The sequence below is a fragment of the Ursus maritimus genome, unplaced genomic scaffold (genome assembly GCF_017311325.1).
Source record: "Ursus maritimus isolate PB19 unplaced genomic scaffold, ASM1731132v1 scaffold_26, whole genome shotgun sequence".
Taxonomy (NCBI): domain Eukaryota; kingdom Metazoa; phylum Chordata; class Mammalia; order Carnivora; family Ursidae; genus Ursus; species Ursus maritimus.
This window is the reverse complement of record NW_024425119.1, coordinates 40,442,927-40,463,083: the sequence shown is the minus strand read 5'-3', so window position 1 is coordinate 40,463,083 and position 20,157 is coordinate 40,442,927. Positions and strand designations below refer to the sequence as shown.

Below are 20,157 nucleotides of genomic sequence, written 5' to 3'. Positions count from 1 at the left end.
TTTTTATTGATACAGAATTCATGTGACGTAAAATGACCACTTTCACATATAATTCAGTGCTTTTTAATGTATTCACAAGGTCATGCAGCTGTCATCACTGTCTAATTCCAGAACATTTCCATCACCCCAAGAAGAAACCTCATACCAGTGCAGTCACTCCCAATTCCCCCTCCCCTCATCCCTTGGCAACCACTAATCTGCTTTCCGTCTTTATGGATTTACCTATTCTGGACATGTCATATAAATGAATCATACAGTATATGGCCTACTTAATCTTTACTTCTGATGTAATGATTTTCTAAAGAAATAGAATAGTGGATAGGTAAAGGGGAGGGAGAAATAACAGGAAGATGACATGCTCTGTAAGATAAAAACGTGGTATTCTAAATCAAATGGAGAGTCTTTCCATTTTAGATTTTCCTAGGCTTACCTGGCAGGCTGACACTACAGAACTGCTTGACCAAAGATACCTTTTAAATGCCATTTATTCATACCTACACATGCGTATAAACACTCTACACAGACATAGATCTGTGGCTCTCAAACATTTGTTCCTTCTGAGATTTCAGAATACAAGCCATGAATCTCTTGAGGTCCTGTGTTTTTGTTTTTGTTTAACAAATTTGGAAGATAGTATTGAATTTTATTTGTTCCCAGGCAGACTGAAACAAGTACCTATTAGAAGTCATAACTTGTATTCCAGGAGTTGAGCCTTCTTTTCCTCACATTATTAAGTATACATTCTCCAGTAGTACTTATTGGTGGACCAAGTCGCGGGGCAATGAATAATTTCGTCCTGAGTTTTCACTGTGGCTTTAAGAAGAGACGATGTGTATAACTCGATCGTAAAGTAGAACACCACGGACTGGTTATTTACCGACAGCATGAAAACGCGCAAAGTTAGACTTTTAGAAGGCAGGTCAGGAGATAGAGCAAACAGGTGATCTTTGGAGCTTATTTCCCTCGGTTCAAGATTTTGCTGCTTCTCTGTGCCCTCCTGCTATAAACATTCCAACCAGGTGACTCCCTAAGTGGAAAAGCCTGTTCAGTGACTTTTTTTTTTAACTCCTAATAGAGTTCAGCATTGCAGTTCTCCCGCTCCGTAAATTTTAAGAGTTGAAAAGTCTTTAGGAATTCTTGTAAAAAGTACGTTTTATCTCATCCCAAAAGAATTTCTCAGGCCCCTTACAGAGGATGGCTGTAACAAGGCGCACACACTCTGGCAGGCGGGGCTTCGAGATGGGGTCAGGAACGAGTCCTTCGGTGGTCCTGTTGTGTTCTGCAGCACTCGCTGCCCTCTCCTCATGGGTGCTTCTCCAGAGCCTGCCTTGTCCCTTAGTCTGGGACCCCACACCTCAGTCAGCACACTCACACTGGCCCTGTCTAAAGAATCATAGAGAACAGAAAGGTGCCAGACTTTCAGAAAGGTAGCAAACTAAAGGTAGGAAATGTCCATATTCATCTATACTATATTGATTGCGGGGCTAGTAGATAAAGTTAATTGTACTATTTTGCCCCAAGTGTTCTTCGCAAGGAAACAAAATGTGATTATGCTTACTCCTTATGACAATATTAATGCCTGCTTTTTTATGTTGAGGCTCTGTTCTGAGAAGTAGAATAAGGTATGTCCTTAGTACAATGTATGACTTTTATGCAAAAAAGAAGCATGTTTTTGAAAGTCTCACCAAAAAAAAGGTTGTTTTCTGGTATCATTAAATATAATTTCAGTTTTTATATGTATGCATCATCCCTGTCTCTCTTTCCAGGCCGAGCATTTATGTATATGGTCAGTATATTTTCTTAATTATTGGCACTTGGCATCTCCTTTCCCCTGCTCCAGAATGGTCTTTTCTGATACAACTCACAAGCTTTGCATTCCCACGAGCTCTGCTGCTAGAGGAGTGAATCACAAGAACGTTGTATGCTGGGGGTGGTTTCTCTGTGTCTGTGTTGATGTGTCTGTGTTCTAATGAGCATCCAGTTTTAGACTAGTGTACAAATATTTAACTCTGAGGTGTGTGTCCACAAAGCCGCTTTTGTCATTTCACTAGTCAATGGGTTTTGCTTGTGAGAATTGGGTTGATTTGACCCAAGGCTTCTTAAAAGAACTTTTCTTTTACCGTCCCAAATTTATTTAATAGATGGGCTATGAAGAGCATAGACTAGTGAGCTTTTTTTATTTTAGTTCACAGATCGTTTTTATTTTGTAGAATGACTTGAGAGCCAATGGCGGTGAAATCAGAACTCATAAATTGGAGCAAAAGGAGAATGTGCCCCCAGATCCTGAGGTCTGCATCTCCCATCAGGTTGGAGAGAAGGTGGGTTGAAAAGTCTAATGTCCAGTTGCCAAGGGAGCATGTGTTCTAAATTAGATGCTTAAAATTAGAAACAACTCTAACTCTAGGCTGCAGAGTGTCTGGGAATTTGGTAACAGCTGCCAGGACAGATTGTCATTTTTGCAGGTCACATAATTTCAGTTGGGGAACTCTGCAACTTATAGCTGACCAAATAATGAACCTTCACTGGAAAATTCTTTTGCTCAGCAGATGCTCAGATGATGTAGAGCTGAAGTGATTTTTAAAAATCTGTTTTGATTAGAGATGGTATCTTCAAGGGATTCGTATATTCTTAATTTAACACATTTTATGCAAGACAGTGTCATTCTTTCACTCAGACTGTTTTGAAAGCGAGGCACTATGCTCAGCTCAGGAAACGCTAAGCCTAAAAACTAAATAAAAACAAACCATTCCATGGGGTCTTTATCTGCAAGGGAGCTCACAGAGTAGAAGGGAGATGAGTAATGGGTTGGCTCTCCTAGAGCAGTGTGGGAAGTGCAGTGAGAGGGCTCTGTGGGGCCATGGAGGCTCTGACTAAGGACATTTAACCTGACTTTCTCAAGAAGGTGATGTCTGAGCCAAGTCCTGCAGAATGTGTGGAAGGAGACCAAGCAAATAAGGGAAAGGTTGAGGAAAGAGAAAGAAGGGCGTTCCAGGCAGACACAAACAAAGATTTGGAAACCAGAGGCTGGAACACAAGGCACATATAGGTAATGGAGAGAGCCAAGTGGAGGGAGAGGGCCGGGGCAGGTCTTGAGAAGCTTTAGATGCCACGCTTAAGACTTTGGATAGAGTCCTGCTGAGGTGAAAAACCACAGGAAGGTTTTAAGCAAATCATATTTATGTTTTATGCACCTATCATTAGATGAATGGCTTGGCTGGAGTGCATAACAACGTTTATGTCAGGTGAATTTATCATTTTCTTTGCCAGTCCATTACCCAGGGTTTGTTTTTTTTTTTTTTTTTTTTTTTTTTTTTTTTTTTTTTCGTCTTTTGGTCAATATGATAACCAAAATGTTAAGTTAGGTGAGGAGAAGGAGCTTTCAAATATATCACAGTGATTAATTTTAGGAGAAAAGTCATTGCTTCTGTTACGCATATTAATACCCTCGAGGCCATTCTTCCAAAAGGTGAGGAGATAATTAAAATGGATTAAGAGCAATAGTTCTCAAATATATTGGACTATAAGAGACTTTAAAAAGCACGATGTATTGACAGAATACCAATAGGAACTTATGAAATACACTAAACATTTGGGCCAAAGTAGTCACAGAGGAAAATGGTCTCAGATTAGGGGCGCCTGGGTAGCGCAGTCGTTAAGGCGTCTGCCTTCGGCTCAGGGCGTGATCCCGGCGTACCGGGATCAAGTCCCACATCGGGCTCCTCCGCTATGAGCCTGCTTCTTCCTCTCCCACTCCCCCTGCTGTGTTCCCTCTCTCGCTGCCTGTCTCTTTGTCACATAAAAATGAATAAAATAAAATAAAAAAATCAAAAAAAAAAAAAAATGGTCTCAGATTAATGGCTATAAAATTTGAATTTTACGGTAAAACAGGAAAAAAATTTAGAAAAATTAAATCTCTTTATTTTACAAAAACTAAAGTGTTGTTTGCAAACTTATGTTGAAATAATAAGACAAAATACTTGGCAGCCATGTGTTTCATAATCATAAAATCATCCAATAAATAATATATGTCCTTGCAGCAGTGGGCTCACCCATTAGTCCCATGAGTCACATGCCACGTATCTAGTAAGTTATTAGACTACCTGGTTTTCCCATTTTTAAGTGGGAGATTGTGTCTTAAGAATAAACTGAGTTGGGGCGCCTTGCTAGCTCTGTCAGTGGAGCATGCGACTCTTGATCATGGGGTTATGAGTTCAAGCCCCATGTTGGGTATACAGATTACTTAAATATAAAATCTTAAAAAAAAAAAAAAAAAGTAACTGAGTTAAAATGTTACATACTATAAAAAAAAAAAAAAACTTAAGGGAAAAATATTCCCAGCATTGAAATTGCCCCATCTATTCTAGGAGCATGGTTTGAAAAATGATCATCTAGAAAATAATGCTTGGATTGTCCCTAATCTAATTTTGTGTTTCTTTCTTGATTGTCTGCACACTGATTTGAAACTGGAACTCCGAGTTGAACTGGAGGGTCAGAACACTATAATTATAGCTTAAGGGGCATCAGTGCAGCTAAACCATGAATTGAGGAGTGGGTGGGGGAGAAAGGAGATAAAGACAGTACATAGTCTTCAAGTACGTGCTGCAGGTTCATAAAGCTGGGGCTGCCTTCAAATTCGTAAAATTTTTCAGAGCTTCAGTCAGTTATCCTTTCAGCTGTTTGCCTAGCTTTTGTTAACCGATCCCCGATATTTGAACTCCAGCTTGTTACAAAGGGACGTTACTGCTCAGGTAAACTTGCCTGAAATAGAATATTTTGTCAAGATATTGTTCTTCCCTTTCTCCTCTTGTAAACGAATTTGCGCTTTCCTTTAACAAAATGTTTGAACAAAATCTCACGTGCTCGCTCCTGATGGTGCCTGAAGTGAAGTCAGTTGGTTAGGCATGTGCAATGATGTCATGATTGGCAGTAAGTTTACCCCGAAGGTTCAAGGTGACCAAAATCAGAGGTGAGAGAGGAATATCCTGGGATGGATGCACCTTCTAATTAACAAGAATTGAAGAGATTTTAATTTCTTTCATATCATTAAATGAAATAATGCATGTAAAGTGATCATTCCAATACCTGGCACATACTAAACACTCCTCAGTAAATGTTGGCTGTTATTATACTGGTTTGTTCTATGCCATGTCTGAAAAGAGAGTAAGGGCGCCTGGGTGGCTCAGTTGGTTAAGTGTCCACCTCTTGATCTCAGTTCAGGTCTTGATCTCAGGGTTGTGAGTTCAAGCCCCCCACTGGGCTCCATGTTGGGTGTGGAGCCTACTTAGAAAAAAAAAAAGTAATGAGAAAAAACAACCATGCAAAAATTCAGGTTTAGCCAGCCAATGACTTACTCTCCATTGTAAATTTATTCAGTACATTAGACATCCTGATAGAAACACTCAGCATTGCCCATAAAATCCCTGGCATCTGAATGAAAGACTTTTACACGAAGACTACACATTGGGTCACCTCTAGACCCTTCATGATTTTTAGTGTGATGGAGGATACCTGGAAGGCCTAGGAGCCACTAAAAAGGAGAGAGAGAGAAAGTAGAAAGTTTTTATTTAAATTTGCTGGCTTCTTGGGAAGAGATTTGCACCTACAGATAAGATCTGCTGTTTTGTTAAACACTGCCATTTTGAGACTGGAATTAAAAAGCAAAACTAACCTTGAAGATAATACCAGAGGTTGGTTTTTGGTAAGTTTGTCTTTTAGCTATGAAAAGGTCTTGTGTACTGGCAAGCTTGTTTCAGCAGAATGTATCTGGTTGGGAAATAAGGAATTAGGAAGATAAAGGAGTAAGAATAGTTCCTAATGTAAAGACACCATCTTGCCTTGGAGTGAATTATAGTTCTATGGTAAGGAGCTTTGTTCTTTGATAGAGGGTTTTGTTTTGCCCTTTTTTTTTTCTTGACAGTAGAAAGATATGGTTTAGAAGTTCTTTTATAAAGGGAGATGATGCACACTTTTGGCAGTTGGGTGCAGTCTGTTTCTCCCGTTATTCTGTAATTGAGAGGCATGTTAATATCCTCATAAAAGACATTTTGCTGCCTCTTGTTTAAGTGCTCAGCTGTTCTGGGGCCCGTTATTTCCCCCAGGCAGCCAGTGACTGACTAGAGTCAGCAGGTTTTTATGGCATTAACAGCAGTTTGCTCTTTTATTTTTAATGTGATTCTTAATCCCCCCTCTTTTGTAGGTTTCTGCAACTGAGAATAGCCTGGCAGTCCGTTCCACCCCTGCTGAAGATGAGTCCCGTAAGCATTTGTTCTTAGATCTGAAGGATGAGGCTCTTGTTGGGCGTTCTGTATTTTGCCCAGGAATGTCCCCATTGCTGTCAGTGCTGAGAATGTAACATATTAAACCCAGCAATTTAGCTGATCAAATCTTTCACTTGGTTTTAAGGACCGATGCTTGCATACACTTCACACAGTCCACGGCTTAGGGAGAAGTTAAATTCAGTATGATTAACTTGGGGCAAACTGAATACTTTGGGTGCTTCTCTCATTGGACGTACCCTACCTCTTGTAGCAAACCTTTTCAGCGTTCAAGCTGTAAAAACTAACTTTGAAGTTTCGTTTTAATAGGAGTTTGGCCAAAAAAGAATTATATTCATTTACAGGGATAAGGAATTGGTATTTGAATAACCTTTTAAAAATATCTTCTCTGCTTATCTACATGTGTACTACTCTAGTCCACCCTCCGCCGGATTCTAGAGATTTTCCAGTTGGTGCTGAACTTTATCACCTTTTCATCCATTTCAAGCCTCACTTCTCCCAAAAACAAAAACCTTTGTTTTTGGTTTTGTTTCTTGTTTTTTTTTCCCTTACTAAGTCCACTTTTGATTCTGATTTTCAGTATTTTTTTTAAAAATATATGTGGATTTCTAGCTTCTCCCCAGGTTAATTACTTTACGAGACATTGAAAACTCAGCAACTAAAGTAGAAATATGCATTTAACAAATCTCTAGTAAATCCTACCTTAAAGTTTCAGAGAGAAATTTGCTACTTGAATCCAAGAACATTCCTTTTGCAGTCATTTTTCTTGGACTAGAAATTTTTCTGAGTTTTGACTAGGTTTGCAAAACATTTGAAAAATAAGCCTTAATCTTTTAGTACTTTGTTGACTTCACTCTAGATTTTAAGGAATTCTTTTATGGTTCCTTAGTAGCACTTTTCTGTGCCTGCCCAGAGTTTTCCACACAGTGACTGTATTGGCAGAAAATTAACTTATGCAGGTGACACATCAATGGTTATGAAAAAAACTTCATGGAGCCTTTTTCCATAATTTCCATCCGTGGATATCTGCTATAGGACTGACCAAAAAACAACTGTGTCAGATTACACACGTGTGTGTGCGGGCACGTTCAGTAGGAAATTTATACCCTCACATTCGTTCATTTTGCCAACCTCAGTTGAAGCACCCCAGAAGGAGCTACTGGGGGTGCTAACTACCAAAAAAGTCATCAACATCTACAAACAGCCTTTATTTTTTTTTTTAATTCAGTTAATTAACATATAGTGTACTGTTAGTTTCAGAGGTAGAGTTCAGTGATTCATCAGCCTTACATAATACCCAGTGCTCATCACATCATGTGCTACCGATGGCCTTTAAAAATGACAAATACCACGGGAGCTGAAGTTCTTCAGATAGGGTGATTTGGATTCCTGCTGTGTGTGGCAAAGGGTGAGAAAGCCTCCTAGCTCATAACCTAAGAGCATAGCTTTTAGCATTAGAAGAGCTGGTTTTTCCCGGTGTTGAAAGACCTGTCCATTGTAGAGGTTTCAAAGCTTTGCTCTGGGGAGGAACCATTTCTGAGACTTCCCCTGAGGTACTATAAAATGTCTTCCTTTTGTAACTCAAGCAGGTAACTCCCAGGTCAAGAGTGAGGTCCAGCAGCCTGTCCATCCCAAGCCACTGAATCCAGATGCCAGAGCCTCTAGCCTCTCGGAAAGTTCTCCTCCCAAAGCAGTGAAGGTATGATGGCAGTTTCTCCTGGAACCTTTAGACATTGGTGTACGAGTAGAGCTCGTTGCACCTTATATCATTCTGTTCATTATAACCCGTTTTTGCTTTCCTGTGGATGAAAACACCAACTAAGGGCATACTTAAGCCAGTCACTTTCCCTGGAAATTTTGTTTCTTCTGCTCAGATGTTTGAGCCAGGAGGGGAGAGGTTCACTCATAGCTCTCAGTTTGAAATCTGGAAAATTCATGAAAGTTTTGAGGAAATCCAAAGTTAAAGAAAATGATGTGGATTTGTTTTTTTTGTTTGTTTGTTTGTTTGTTTGTTTTTGGTTTTTTGGTTTTTTTGGTGAGGGGAAAAATGCCCAAGTCCATAAATCTGTGAATGGGCAAAAGACCACAAAATGGGAAATTCAGGAAATCTGTTAAACTAAATCAGCGCATTGGATGGGGATGTGCATATCAGCTTAAAGAAAGTGGCCCCCTGGTCTGGAGAACTTGACTGCAACCTGATTGGTGGTTACCTTCTTTAAAGAAAGAATGTGTACATTGCAGTGGGGGTTGGCCAGCCCATTTGCTGTAAAATGGGGCATTCAAGTAACATTTATACTAGTATATAATATTAGGTGTTAAGGAATGTACAAAAGTTTTGTACCCTAAGAAAACTTTACTAGGCTATTCAATGTCTGGGTGCCTTTTATTCACCAGGTTTTAAAAACAGTCTTTTCTCTTTCTGTGAACAAATATATATCCTCATAAAAGTACAGGTTAAAAAAAAAAAAAACCCTCAATACCTACTATAGACTTTGTTACCTGACTTGTTTTAATGGAATGCTTTGCTAATGTTGTTGCTGTTTATCCATGTGGATTAATAACCAAACATACCCACACTTCTTTAGTGTCTTTCTCCTCTGGTGCTCTCTTAAGTAGCTGGGTTTGTTTAGAAAGTGTTAACATTTAAAAGAAATGCAGTAGGTAGAATTGGTGTATTGATGGTCTGTAACTGTCCCGACCTCATGCACCCATCAGCTGTGCTTGTATCTCTCAATTGTGGGCATGACTGGTGCCTTGATGAAAGTTCTAGTGCGCAAAAAGGAGGAAGAGAAGAGGACATAAGCGAAGGTTTGGAACAAAAGGAGAAAAGAAGAGAATCCGGGATTTATCTATTTATTTACTTATTTATTTTTACGTTTTTTTTTTTTTTAAGATTTTATTTATTTATTTGACAGAGAGAGACACAGCCAGTGAGAGAGGGAACACAGGCAGGGGGAGTGGGAGAGGAAGAAGCAGGCTCCCAGCAGAGGAGCCTGATGCGGGGCTCCATCCCGGGACCCTGGGATCACGCCCTGAGCCGAAGGCAGATGCTTAATGACTGAGCCACCCAGGCGCCCCCTGAGAGTCCAGGACTTAAAGGGCGAGTTAAAAAAGGGAAAGGAGAGGAGTGAAGACTGTAAATGAGAATTTTACGGGAAGCTGAGATTTATGAGAGTAAGGTTTATTGTAAAGGCATAAAAGGTGAAGAAAGCGAGAGAAAGCAGGTAAAGGGAGGTAGGATGGAATGACAGTGATTGAGCTGCACATGTACTCAACGTGACCCCCTCTTCTGGCGGCCTTAAAGTTCAGCTCATGCTGTCATCAGCACTTTTGTCCAGTATCTGGAGTCCAGCAAAGTAGCAAATGCCGTGGGGCTCATTTCTTCTCCAAGAGCAACCCTGCCCAGATGTGAGTCCTTGGGTTGTGGTTCTGGATCAAGAACAGCCAGTAAATCTGACTGGGCCATGGACTGAGGAACTAGGGAAATTCCATGGCTTGTCTAAGAACTAAAATCTGTTCTTGAGTAGTTTGAATTCTCGACCCAGTCTCGTTTCCCTCCCTCAACTGCTGGGTCAGACCTCCTGGTACTGTGTTGGACTTTTGAGGTCCCTCCTTGATTCAGACTCCGGGATCTGAGCCGGTGAGCGATGAGTGACAGAGTGTACCTCCCTTAGGTCCTCCGTAGCATACCAGGAATGAGAGGAGGTGGAGAGGAAGCTCCCTCTGCACCTGTCCCAGACCCATGCCTGTTCTTTGGCCCTGGTCACTCAGCAGGAGAATGCCAACAGGCCTGCTTTCACCAGACGGACGCCTCAGGTTTTCAGCATTGTGTAAAGACTGGAGTAAATAGGCCTGGCTCCCTATGTTTGCCTATGGTCCAAAGCTCAAATGATTATGGTGTACAGATACAGATGGGACTCGATCACATCCCCACTTTCATCTAACGGTAGTGTATGTTCTTCTCCTCAGATTTATCCTTTACATTCTGAAGGCAAGTATATATATACTTCAGTGTTTATAGGAAGACCTGCTGGCATCGCTGGTCTTGTGGCTGTAGACCATGCGACAGAAGTTGTTTCTCCACTTGGGGAAATTACATACAGCTCAGAATAAACTTGTTCCCTCAGAATAGATTTTTTTAGGTCCCACACATCCTGGAAAAACTGTTCCTTAGTGCCTATATGTCTGTTATTGAAAATAGGACATCTAAGGTAGAGATTCGATTAATTTCAAACTTGAGCTTGGTAAAGTAAAAAAAAATGATACTGGTCTTTACCAGTAGTGGTTTTATATGTATGTTTTGAACGCTGGCCAGATAGCTCAGTTGTTGAGACCTGGTGCTAATGAAACTGAAGTTGCAGGTTCACTCTCAAAAAAGATGTTCTGGGAGCAGAGCTCAGTGGACCCTGTGAGAAAGATCAGGACCTTTCTACTCAAGAGACCCAGAGGTCTCTTCAGGCTTTATGTCTTTCCATTGAGAGAAGTTATCCCCTAAATGTTTCCAGGGTGGGGATGATAGGGAGGAAGAGGCAAAGAGATGTGGCCAGCTCTGGGAACACCCACTTGCCCCCACGAGGACAGCCAAGGCTTCCTTGGCTGGTTCTGCTGAAGGAGGTGGAGAGAAAACATGGCAGACTGCAGGAGAGGACACACACCCTGGCACCCCCTCTATGCCCTGCTGGCTGTCCCTTTCTCTATGGACAGGGTAGGAGGTTTTGTTATTTTACAGAGCTATTGGAATCATGCTAGAAGGGCATCTAGAATCTTTTCTTACTATCTACCTAGTCCTGCTCTATCAGAACATGAGCCTTTCTTCTACGTGTAGAGCAGTCTAAGATGTGAGTATCTCCGAAACGCTGTCAAAAAGAGTTTCACAGAAAGCCAGGGAAAGGGTTAAGGCTGCACAGAGCCGGCCCAACCATTCACTGTATGTGAAGAATTCCGGTTTAATTACCTAGATATTTTGCACAGATTGGAAAGGAGGGAATGAGAGGCATTTTGCGGTGTTCTGAGGAATGGAAGCCTGACATCAATACAGAATTTTCTTCTGACTTCACCATGTCCAAAGGCTAGTTAGCTTCACTGACTGTTGCCAGCTCTCCCCCTCATGTGTATGTGTGTTATTTTATATATATTACATGTACATATAAATATATACATATCTATAATCTCCCAACTAGAGCTTTCATTGGACTGAAATATAGGTGTAAGGCCAGACAGTGAAAGAATGCAGATGAAGCCATACACAAGTATTAGAAAAACAGCTCTGCATAGTTGCTGATCAACAGAGGGCCTGTAAGATCCCTCATATGGGAAAGACATGACAGTGTTTATGAACATCAGTTATGTAAATATTACCTCATTCATTCCTGAACATCCCAAAGATATTATCTACGTATTTTAATTTGAAGCAAAGTGAGGACTGTAGTTTGTTCAAACTGCTATAGTGAGATGATTTTCATTTGGGTTAGCATCTGCTCTCCTCCCCAAAGTTTCCTTTAGTTACGGAAAATTAGCATGCCAGGACAATTCAGAAAATGCTCTATTGGTTTGTGAATCGGGAGTTCTGAGTTTTAATTTTAATTCTGTTACCGTGGGAGCTTTGATAAGGAGTCTGACGTCCTGGTGCTCTAGTTTCTACACGTGAAAAACGGAGGGAGGAGAGATGGAAAACAGCTTACCAAGTGAAAAAATATATTTTAAACATAAAAAATGTCTAACGTTCTAATACTGGCAATGTTTTAAACGTGGCTGTGCCAAGTCCGAGCATGCCATGAAGGCATGGGCAGGATATATGCCAGGCCTATCATAATGGTAGAGATTTTTGGGCACTGACTCTGCTTCCTGTCGTCTGAATAGACATGGGGGCAATTACAAAAAAGTGGCTGAGAGCCCGGGACAGAGGAAGTAAAGGGAAGGCACAGACGCAGCCACTCTGATTTGGCATATTACCAGGTTGGGATCCTCCTGACTTCATGAAACTAGAAGGCCCTTGGGCACTGCCATATAAACATTAAATAATATTGAAAAGGGTCTATGTGAAAATTGGGTAGGAATAATGGGCCTCTGGTAGGTCTGGTTAGTTAGAAGCTTGTGGTTAGTCAGATGTTTGGGCCAGCCGCCTATCAATTTGATGCTAAGGAGGAAGGATGGCTTTTCACCCCCTTCAAGAGAGAGCCATTGTGGGTTAGGTGTGGGAGGCAGTAAGACACTAAAGAATTGTTAAGGAGACACTCCTTGTGTGGGTGAAAGCTCAGAACAGCTCTCTCTCCTGAGCTGGGACAGGTTCCAACCTCAGGTAGATAGGAGTGAAGCTGCTTTTGCCACAATTAGCAGAATTAACTTGAAAAAGAGAGAAAATGTGATCTTATTCCCGGGTCTGAGCTGAGTTTCAGCTCAGCTGCAGTAAAGTGCTCCAGGGCCCCCCCGAATGCTGTGTATTCACTGAAGGTTCCTGTTTGTCTCTTACAGCTTCTGCTTCCTGCTCCTCCGGTACCTAATTTCTGCTCCTGCCTTCCACTTTCCTCCTAACGTGAGCTCAGCTTTCAGCTTTCTCTCAGGTTCTCCTTTCTGTTCCCGGGGCCACACCCTCCTACGGTGTGTCCTCTGTGTGTGTGTGATGGAGGCGTGCTCCGGATCTCTCCCATTTCCCCTGAGCACGGTCATACCCCTCTCCTCTCGTACGCTGGGAGATTCCCGTCTCCTGCTCTGTCTTCACTGCCCAGAACAAATACTGTCCTAAGTCAAATGCTCAGAATACCGAAGCCGCCCCACAGCTGAAAAAGAGCTTCAGTCTGAGAAAGAGATACATTTGGCCTCTGACTTCTACGTCACGTGAATGGGGATCTGTACGGGCTCTCCCCCTTGCCGTCAACTGTACTGTTACACCCACGTTTTATTTTGCATTTTAATGCATGTCCTGCTTGCTAGACAAGGACCTAGTTCTTTTTAGAAAAAACCTAATTAAAACTATGCAGTGACATCTCCACTGAGTCCTGTCTTGTTAGAAGTGTCCATATAAGAATTCTGAGCTCCAGATAAGGCCCTCGTTGCTTCCAGCAGCATTCAGTTACAATAACATTTGATCATATTTAAATACTTCCCTTACGCTGGTAAACTAGGTTGAATGTGTCTTTGACTATTTTAGTTTTTCTTTTTAGGGCTCTAACCTTACGAATGGAAGGGGGCTGTGGAGGAGCCATTTCCACTCAGTTCTGTTCCTTCGTTCTTCAGTCCCTTGGTGCTATTTGGGAGTTTACCACTCAACTCTATTAAACTCTCTTTTATAGAGATTTCCCTTTATGGCCATTTTTTTTTTCTTTTGCCCATTTTCTACTTTTGTTTCCTGTCCGGATCCATTTGGGAAACCATGCCTATTTTTTGCTTTACCTCCTGGTGAATCATGTAGCAAGTGAACCAGCAGTCTGAATTTTTTATGGGACTATTTTCAATTTTTTTTAAATGAAAATTCTATCTTGCCCATAAGCTGGTTTATTTTCGGCTTATCTTAACCATTCAAGTCTTGGACCTTGGGACTAATTTGCATTATTTACCATCACACAAGTCTTGGCTGCAGAGCCCCCCCCCCACCCCCCACCCCCCCAGCCAGGTGCCTGTGAGAGCTTCCTGGCCACCTTAACCCAAGCTGCTCCTGCATTTGCTGGATAAGGTGTTTCTGTTGGAGCAAGTCAAGAGTTAGTTACATATACCTAGGGACTTCTTACCAGCCCCTAGTAGCCCAGTAACCATTTCTTATGTAAAAACTTGACATTTGGGAATTCTGGCTTTCATCAGTGCTAGAATACCAACTATTTTATGTTCTTCAGGATTGGGTTTACCAGCTGAAACAGCTGTGCTTACCCCATTCTTATTCCACACTTCACAGACAGTTCATGAATTCCCAGTCTGTTATGACCTTTCACTCCCCATTACAATAGTTTTATTCTCCATTGTTTTTTGGGGTTTCTTTGTTTTTTAAGTAGGCTCCACGCCCAACATGGGGCTCTAACTCACAACCCTGAGATCAAGAGTCCGCATGCTCTCCCAACTGTGCCAGCCAGGTGCCCCTCTCCACTGGTTTCTGAGAAGATGATAGAACCTATAGCTTTGTTGGGCTATGCTTTCTTCTGGAGTCCTAATGAAATAGTTTGTCTCTTTAAAATTATTACGTGTCAGTTTTGACTTATTAAATATATTGTGCCTAATGGATAAAATATTATGCTAAGTCAAGATTATAAACAGAGGAGACTAAAAGATGCTTTATCAAATTGTCTTTTCCCAATTCCCAAAGTCCAATGCTTTTCCTCTCCTTTAAATTTATCCCCTTCCAAATCTGTTCTTATAAAAGTCTCTCCTGCTTTTACCAGGCACTTGAGTCAAACAAACTTCTGTGTGTGATGACATTTTCTCCTAATTTCCTGTCCGTGGAACCATGTTGTATGTACTTTTGTGTGTGTGTGATGGCCTGTCCAAGCCTTCCTCTGCAGTCCAGCCTCGGTGGCTGCTACACTTGGGGCAGCCAGCCAGTCGGGGAAAGGGATGCAGGAGAGCTTCCTGGCCTTAAAGAGTTAGCTGATAGAATCGTAATAGGCTTAGTGTTCCTATGAGAATTGACAGGTAAGGGAGCCCTTAGCTAACAAAGTAAAACCAGGGCACGTCTCAGCAGAGTACGAACTCATCCCTGCCTGTGCTAACGATACCCTTTTCCTTCTAGAAGTTTCAGGCACCTGCAAGAGAGACTTGTGTGGAGTGTCAGAAGACAGTCTACCCGATGGAGCGTCTTTTGGCCAACCAGCAGGTGTTTCACGTCAGCTGCTTCCGTTGCTCCTACTGCAACAACAAACTTACGTAAGCCAACCAGAGTGAGCCATCTCTTTGTGTCGCTGGACCATGGGAGGGACTCTTTGGCTTTTAGAGCACTGGTACTAGAAGCTCTTGTACTAAGAGTGCGCTGTCGAAGGTCCTTGAAGAAAGTAAAAAGTACCATTTAATGACAAGTATTACATAGCAAATGAGAGTGGTGTTTGGAACCTCTTGGTACATTGATATTTTAATTTACATGTTTAATTTACATGGAGCTTAAATCCTATGGGTGGCAGGTAAAACCTCCTGTGACTTAAATTAGTAGAATATTCCCCCTCGGTCTCATAGAATCATATAGTTAAGAAATCTTAAGAGTGCTTGTCGGGGCACCTCAGTAGCTCAGTCAGTTGAGCGGCTGCCTTTGGCTCAGGTCATGATCCCAGAGTCCCGGGATCAAGTCCCGCATCAGGCTCCCTGCTGAGCGGAGAGCCTACTTCTTCCCCTCCCCCTCACCCCACTCATGCTTGCTCTCTCTCCAGTGCACTCTCTCTCAAATAAATAAAATCTTAAAAAAGAAAAAAAAAAGAGTATACTTGTCTAAGCCCTTACTTGAAAATGTTCCAAACACCATATAAATGGTAATAATAACAATAATAGACCCTGAAGAGCATGAATTTTTCTGTATTTTGCTTCCTTTTATTTCTGAGAAAATAATTATGTATCATTTCTTCCAAGTAACTCAAGGTATGAATAGAAATATGACAAATTGGGGCGCCTAGGTGGCTCAGTCAGTTAGGCATCGAACTCTTGATTTCAGCTGAGGTTATAATCTCAGGGTTGTGAGATCAAGCTCTGTGTCAGGCTCCTTGCTCAACGTGGAGTCTGCGTGTCCCTCTGCCCTCTGCTCCCCCCGCCCTGAGCTCTCTCTCTCTCTCTTTCAAATAAATAAATAAAATCTTAAAAAAATAACAAATTGGGGACATATTCCATATTAACTCATTTAAATCATGGAGTCTTAGGGGCGCCTGGGTGGTTCAGTCGTTGGGCGTCTGCCTTCGGCTCAGGGCGTGATCCCGGAGTCCTGGGATCGAGCCCCACATCAGGCTCCTCTGCTGGGAGCCTGCTTCTTCCTCTCCCACTTCCCCTGCTTGTGTTCCCTCTCTCCCTGGCTGTCTCTCTCTCAAGTAAATAAATAAAAATCTTAAAAAAAGAAAATCATGGAGTCTTAGGAAAGTAACTAGGATGTCACTTCCTCCAGCTTTGTTTTCAGAGCAAGCAGTCCTTCTAAAATACTCTGGAAAGATGTGCTGGCATCCGTGTGGCACTTCGCAGGGGTTGATACCCCACTACCTAGTTCCCGTGTAAGGTAGCTCTAGCTCCACAGCTCTCCCTTCTATTGAACCAAAATGTGCCTCTGTGACTTCTACTCATTGGTTCTTTTCCTACGCATGGTATTAATTTTTTTTCTCCAAAGCATATTTTCTAAGTTTCTGAATTTTTATATCTCTTCTGTGGAAATGCTGTTATTTTTATATCCCTTTTGGAATTTGTTACCTTGCAAGAGACACCAAATCTCCTGAAAGCCTGTCCAGCACTGATATTAGAGTAGATTTACTTCCTGGCTGCTGCTCACTGGGCTCCTGTTAACCATATTCAGTCCCTAGCATCTAGTGAGTACAGACTGTTTGCAGAGCATTATACTTACCCCTATAGAGATGTACTTTTAAATTATAACGCAAATGGGAAACGAGGAGGAAAATGATTCAACTTTGTACAAAGGAATATCATTATAGGTAATTATAGATTATAAATAGGAAATCTATGAGTGGTCAGAGATAGGTGGGCTTACCTAGGGAAGACTTCTTGGAAGAAATAATTTTTTTTTGACAGTTTTGGCGGAGGGGAGTGAAACCATTTGAAAATAGGAGGCTGTACCACATGAAAGAATGTCTTGTGAAGGTTTAGGCCTAGAAATTTGCATGCTTTTATAAGGGTAAGAAAACGCACCTGCTTGAAAGGGAGGGGGTCAAGAATTCTAGGTGATCGATGTCCTTTGAAAGATGTTTTTCTTACTTAGCATCTTTTGAAAATACTGCAGTTGCCAAAGTTCAGCCTGCTGGTATAAGTAAGAGTATACAGATCTATTAACTTTATGCTCTTTTTCTTTTAACAACAGCCTAGGAACATATGCATCTTTACATGGGAGAATCTACTGCAAGCCTCACTTCAATCAACTCTTTAAAGCTAAAGGCAACTATGATGAAGGCTTTGGGCACAGACCACACAAGGATCTGTGGGCAAGCAAAAATGAAAATGAAGGGATTCTGGAGAGACCAGCCCAGCTTCCAAATGCAGGGGAGACCCCTCAGAGCCCAGGGGTAGAAAATGCCCCCATTGCTAAGGTGGGTGTCCTGACAGCAAGTATGGAAGCCAAGGCCTCCTCTCAGCCAGAGAAAGAAGACAAGCCGGCTGAAACCAAGAAGCTGAAGATCGCTTGGCCGCCCCCCACTGAACTTGGTAGTTCAGGAAGTATCTTGGAGGAAGGGATCAAAGTATCCAAGCCCAAATGGCCTCCTGAGGATGAAATCAGCAAGCCCGAAGCTCCCGAGGACGTAGATCTGGATCTGAAGAAGCTAAGACGATCTTCTTCACTGAAAGAAAGAAGCCGCCCATTCACTGTCGCAGCTTCATTTCGAACCACTTCGGTCAAGAGCCCAAAAATCTCGTCCCCACCTATAAGGAAAGGCTGGAGCATGTCAGAGCAGAGTGAGGAGTTTACGGGAGGAATGACAGCAGAAAGGAAACAAGTGGAAAACGCCAATACCTTCGAAAAGAATGGCAGTGTGGGAAAAACAACCTGGCAAAACCAGGAATCTGGAGGAGGGGAGACAGGGAGGAGAAGTAAGGAAGATCATGGTTTTGAGATGGGGAGTGAGAATCTTACAGAAAATGGTGCAAACTTAGATGAAGATGATAGAAACCTCAACCAGCAGTCTCCACTAGAACCCACGCCTACAAATTGGTCCAGCTTTGCAGACAATACCTCCCCTAAAGAATTTACTACCCAGAATCAGGAATCCGAGGATGTGGGGTTCTGGGAGGGAGAAGTCGTTCAAGAGCTGTCTGTGGAGGAACAGATAAAGAGAAATCGCTACTATGATGAGGAAGAGGAGGAGGATGAGGAATGACCAACTGCAAATGGTCCTGGGCCTTAAATTTGTGTTAGTGTTAGTGAGCCACTGCCCTTTCTCACACTGATGCACGTACACAGGTATCTTAGCATGAACTATAATTTATGTGGAAGTAATTTTGGAAGAGTTCTTCCTTCAAAAAAAATCCCATACTGCAGCTTAAGTGAACCAATTCTAAGTGCTAGAGATAATATTACTTAAGTCCTCTATTTTAGCAATGATAATATACATAAGTGCTTTAAGGTCTTAGGGTGAGGGGGGAATATGCCAACAGATAAGTCCAGACTCCACTGTATTCCCAAAAGGCAATACAAAAACAGCTGATTAGTAGCACATTGTTATGCTAAAAATTCAATTATGGAATTAGGGAACATACAGAAGGGGTTTAGGGACCTAAACATTATGACTGAATGCACTTTAGTATAAAGGGCACAGTTTGTATATTTTTAAATGAATACCAATTTAATTATTTAGTATGCATCTGTTAAAAGAGATCGAATATTTAATCTTTAAAACACTTTTTAGGTTAATTTTCTTACTTTGATATATATGGGGGATTTATTGCTATGCATCCCACTTGCTAAACCATATCCTGAACTGGATTATTGAAATACAACACAACTGTTCTTTGGGGGCACTTTTTGAGCACATTTGGTGCTTGGAGAGATCACTATCTCTTAAATAAGCTCTGGTATTTGCCAATGAGTTTGATTATACCCCAAGTGATTGCTTTCTTCTTTGGTGGTATCTGTGCAGCTCATAATTTACTGAAAGCGGCAATATTTTTATAAGATCTTTTGTATTGTTGTTGCCATGTTGCATGTTAAAGCAAAGTGAGGAGTTTAAAGGAGCAATAACAGGAAAAACTGCCTTAAACCACTTGAGCCCGGACCCCCAAACCCTATATCCACTTCTGATATCCCCTTTCTGGGACACTAGTTTTTTAATACTTATCAGCTCTGAAATGTATTGATTTTTATGGCAGACAGTATTTCCAGGGTGCAGTTAAACCAATTATAGGCCTTTTTTGGGAAGATGGTTTTCTAGTAGTTAAGGTTTTAGAACATTATAAACTTGAGTACATTTGTTGTACATAATTGATATTCCAAATTGTATGTGGGGAGAGAGGTATTTTAAGCTATAGACTTTCTTTGTACTGCATTTTTAGAGATTTAGCTCTAATATTTTTTAGAGATGTAAAGTATTCTGCTTTCTTACAGTCTTGCTTAGTCTGAAACATTTTTATTCAATAAAGCTTTTAATTTACATTTGAACTTTTCAGTGCTCTTTTTCCATTATTATTTTACATTGTAACAGTCTCTCAGGACCTCCTTTTACCTGAGCAGTTTGGGAAGAAAAGGCAAATGGGTCTGGTGCATTTTAAGTGAAGAGAAGTGTTATGAGTATATCCCACCACTAGGTGGGGGTGTTGGGTCGATCGTGGGTGCTCATCTGCCCTACAGGAGGACAAATTTTTCTTAAAAATTGAGGGCAACATGGGGGCACCTGGGTGGTTCAGCCATTAAGCATCTGCCTTCGGCTCAGGTCATGACCCCAGGGTCCAGGGCCCAGGGTCCTGGGATGGAGCTCCTTGCTTGGCGGGAAGCCTGCTTCTCCCTCTCCCACTCCCCTTGCTTGTGTTCCCTCTCTCGCTGTCTCTGTCAAATAAATAAATAAAATCTTTAAAAAAAAAAAATTGAGGGCAACTTGGCAAGAAAATTAGTGTGTACATTCAAAATGAGCTGTTTGTTTTAACAAGTCAAAGTCCGGTGGTGGTTTTTTATTGTTAATTGTACTCAACATTTAATAATTCATCTTGCAATTATGCCTAACATGCTAAAGGGAATTTCCAAATGCCTCTACTTGAAAATGGGCTTGTTTTCCACTCT

General features: G+C 41.5%; 1 protein-coding gene across 2 annotated transcripts in view; it reads left to right on the top strand.

Annotated features, from left to right (window-relative positions):
* LIMA1 (LIM domain and actin binding 1) overlaps window positions 1–19,536 on the top strand; it is a 94,156-nt gene extending 74,620 nt beyond the window's left edge. Inside the window, exons 7-11 of one of the 2 annotated variants that reach the window (XM_008704569.2) lie at window positions 2,211–2,318; window positions 6,197–6,254; window positions 7,865–7,974; window positions 14,989–15,122; window positions 17,254–19,536. In XM_008704569.2, coding sequence (XP_008702791.2) covers window positions 2,211–2,318; window positions 6,197–6,254; window positions 7,865–7,974; window positions 14,989–15,122; window positions 17,254–18,265 — 1,422 coding nt within the window. In that variant the 3' untranslated portion in view covers window positions 18,266–19,536. Of the gene's footprint in view, window positions 1–2,210; window positions 2,319–6,196; window positions 6,255–7,861; window positions 7,975–14,988; window positions 15,123–17,253 lie in introns of both variants that reach the window. The other variant, XM_040642438.1, reaches the window with a different exon arrangement.
* Window positions 19,537–20,157: the final 621 nt, after the last annotated feature.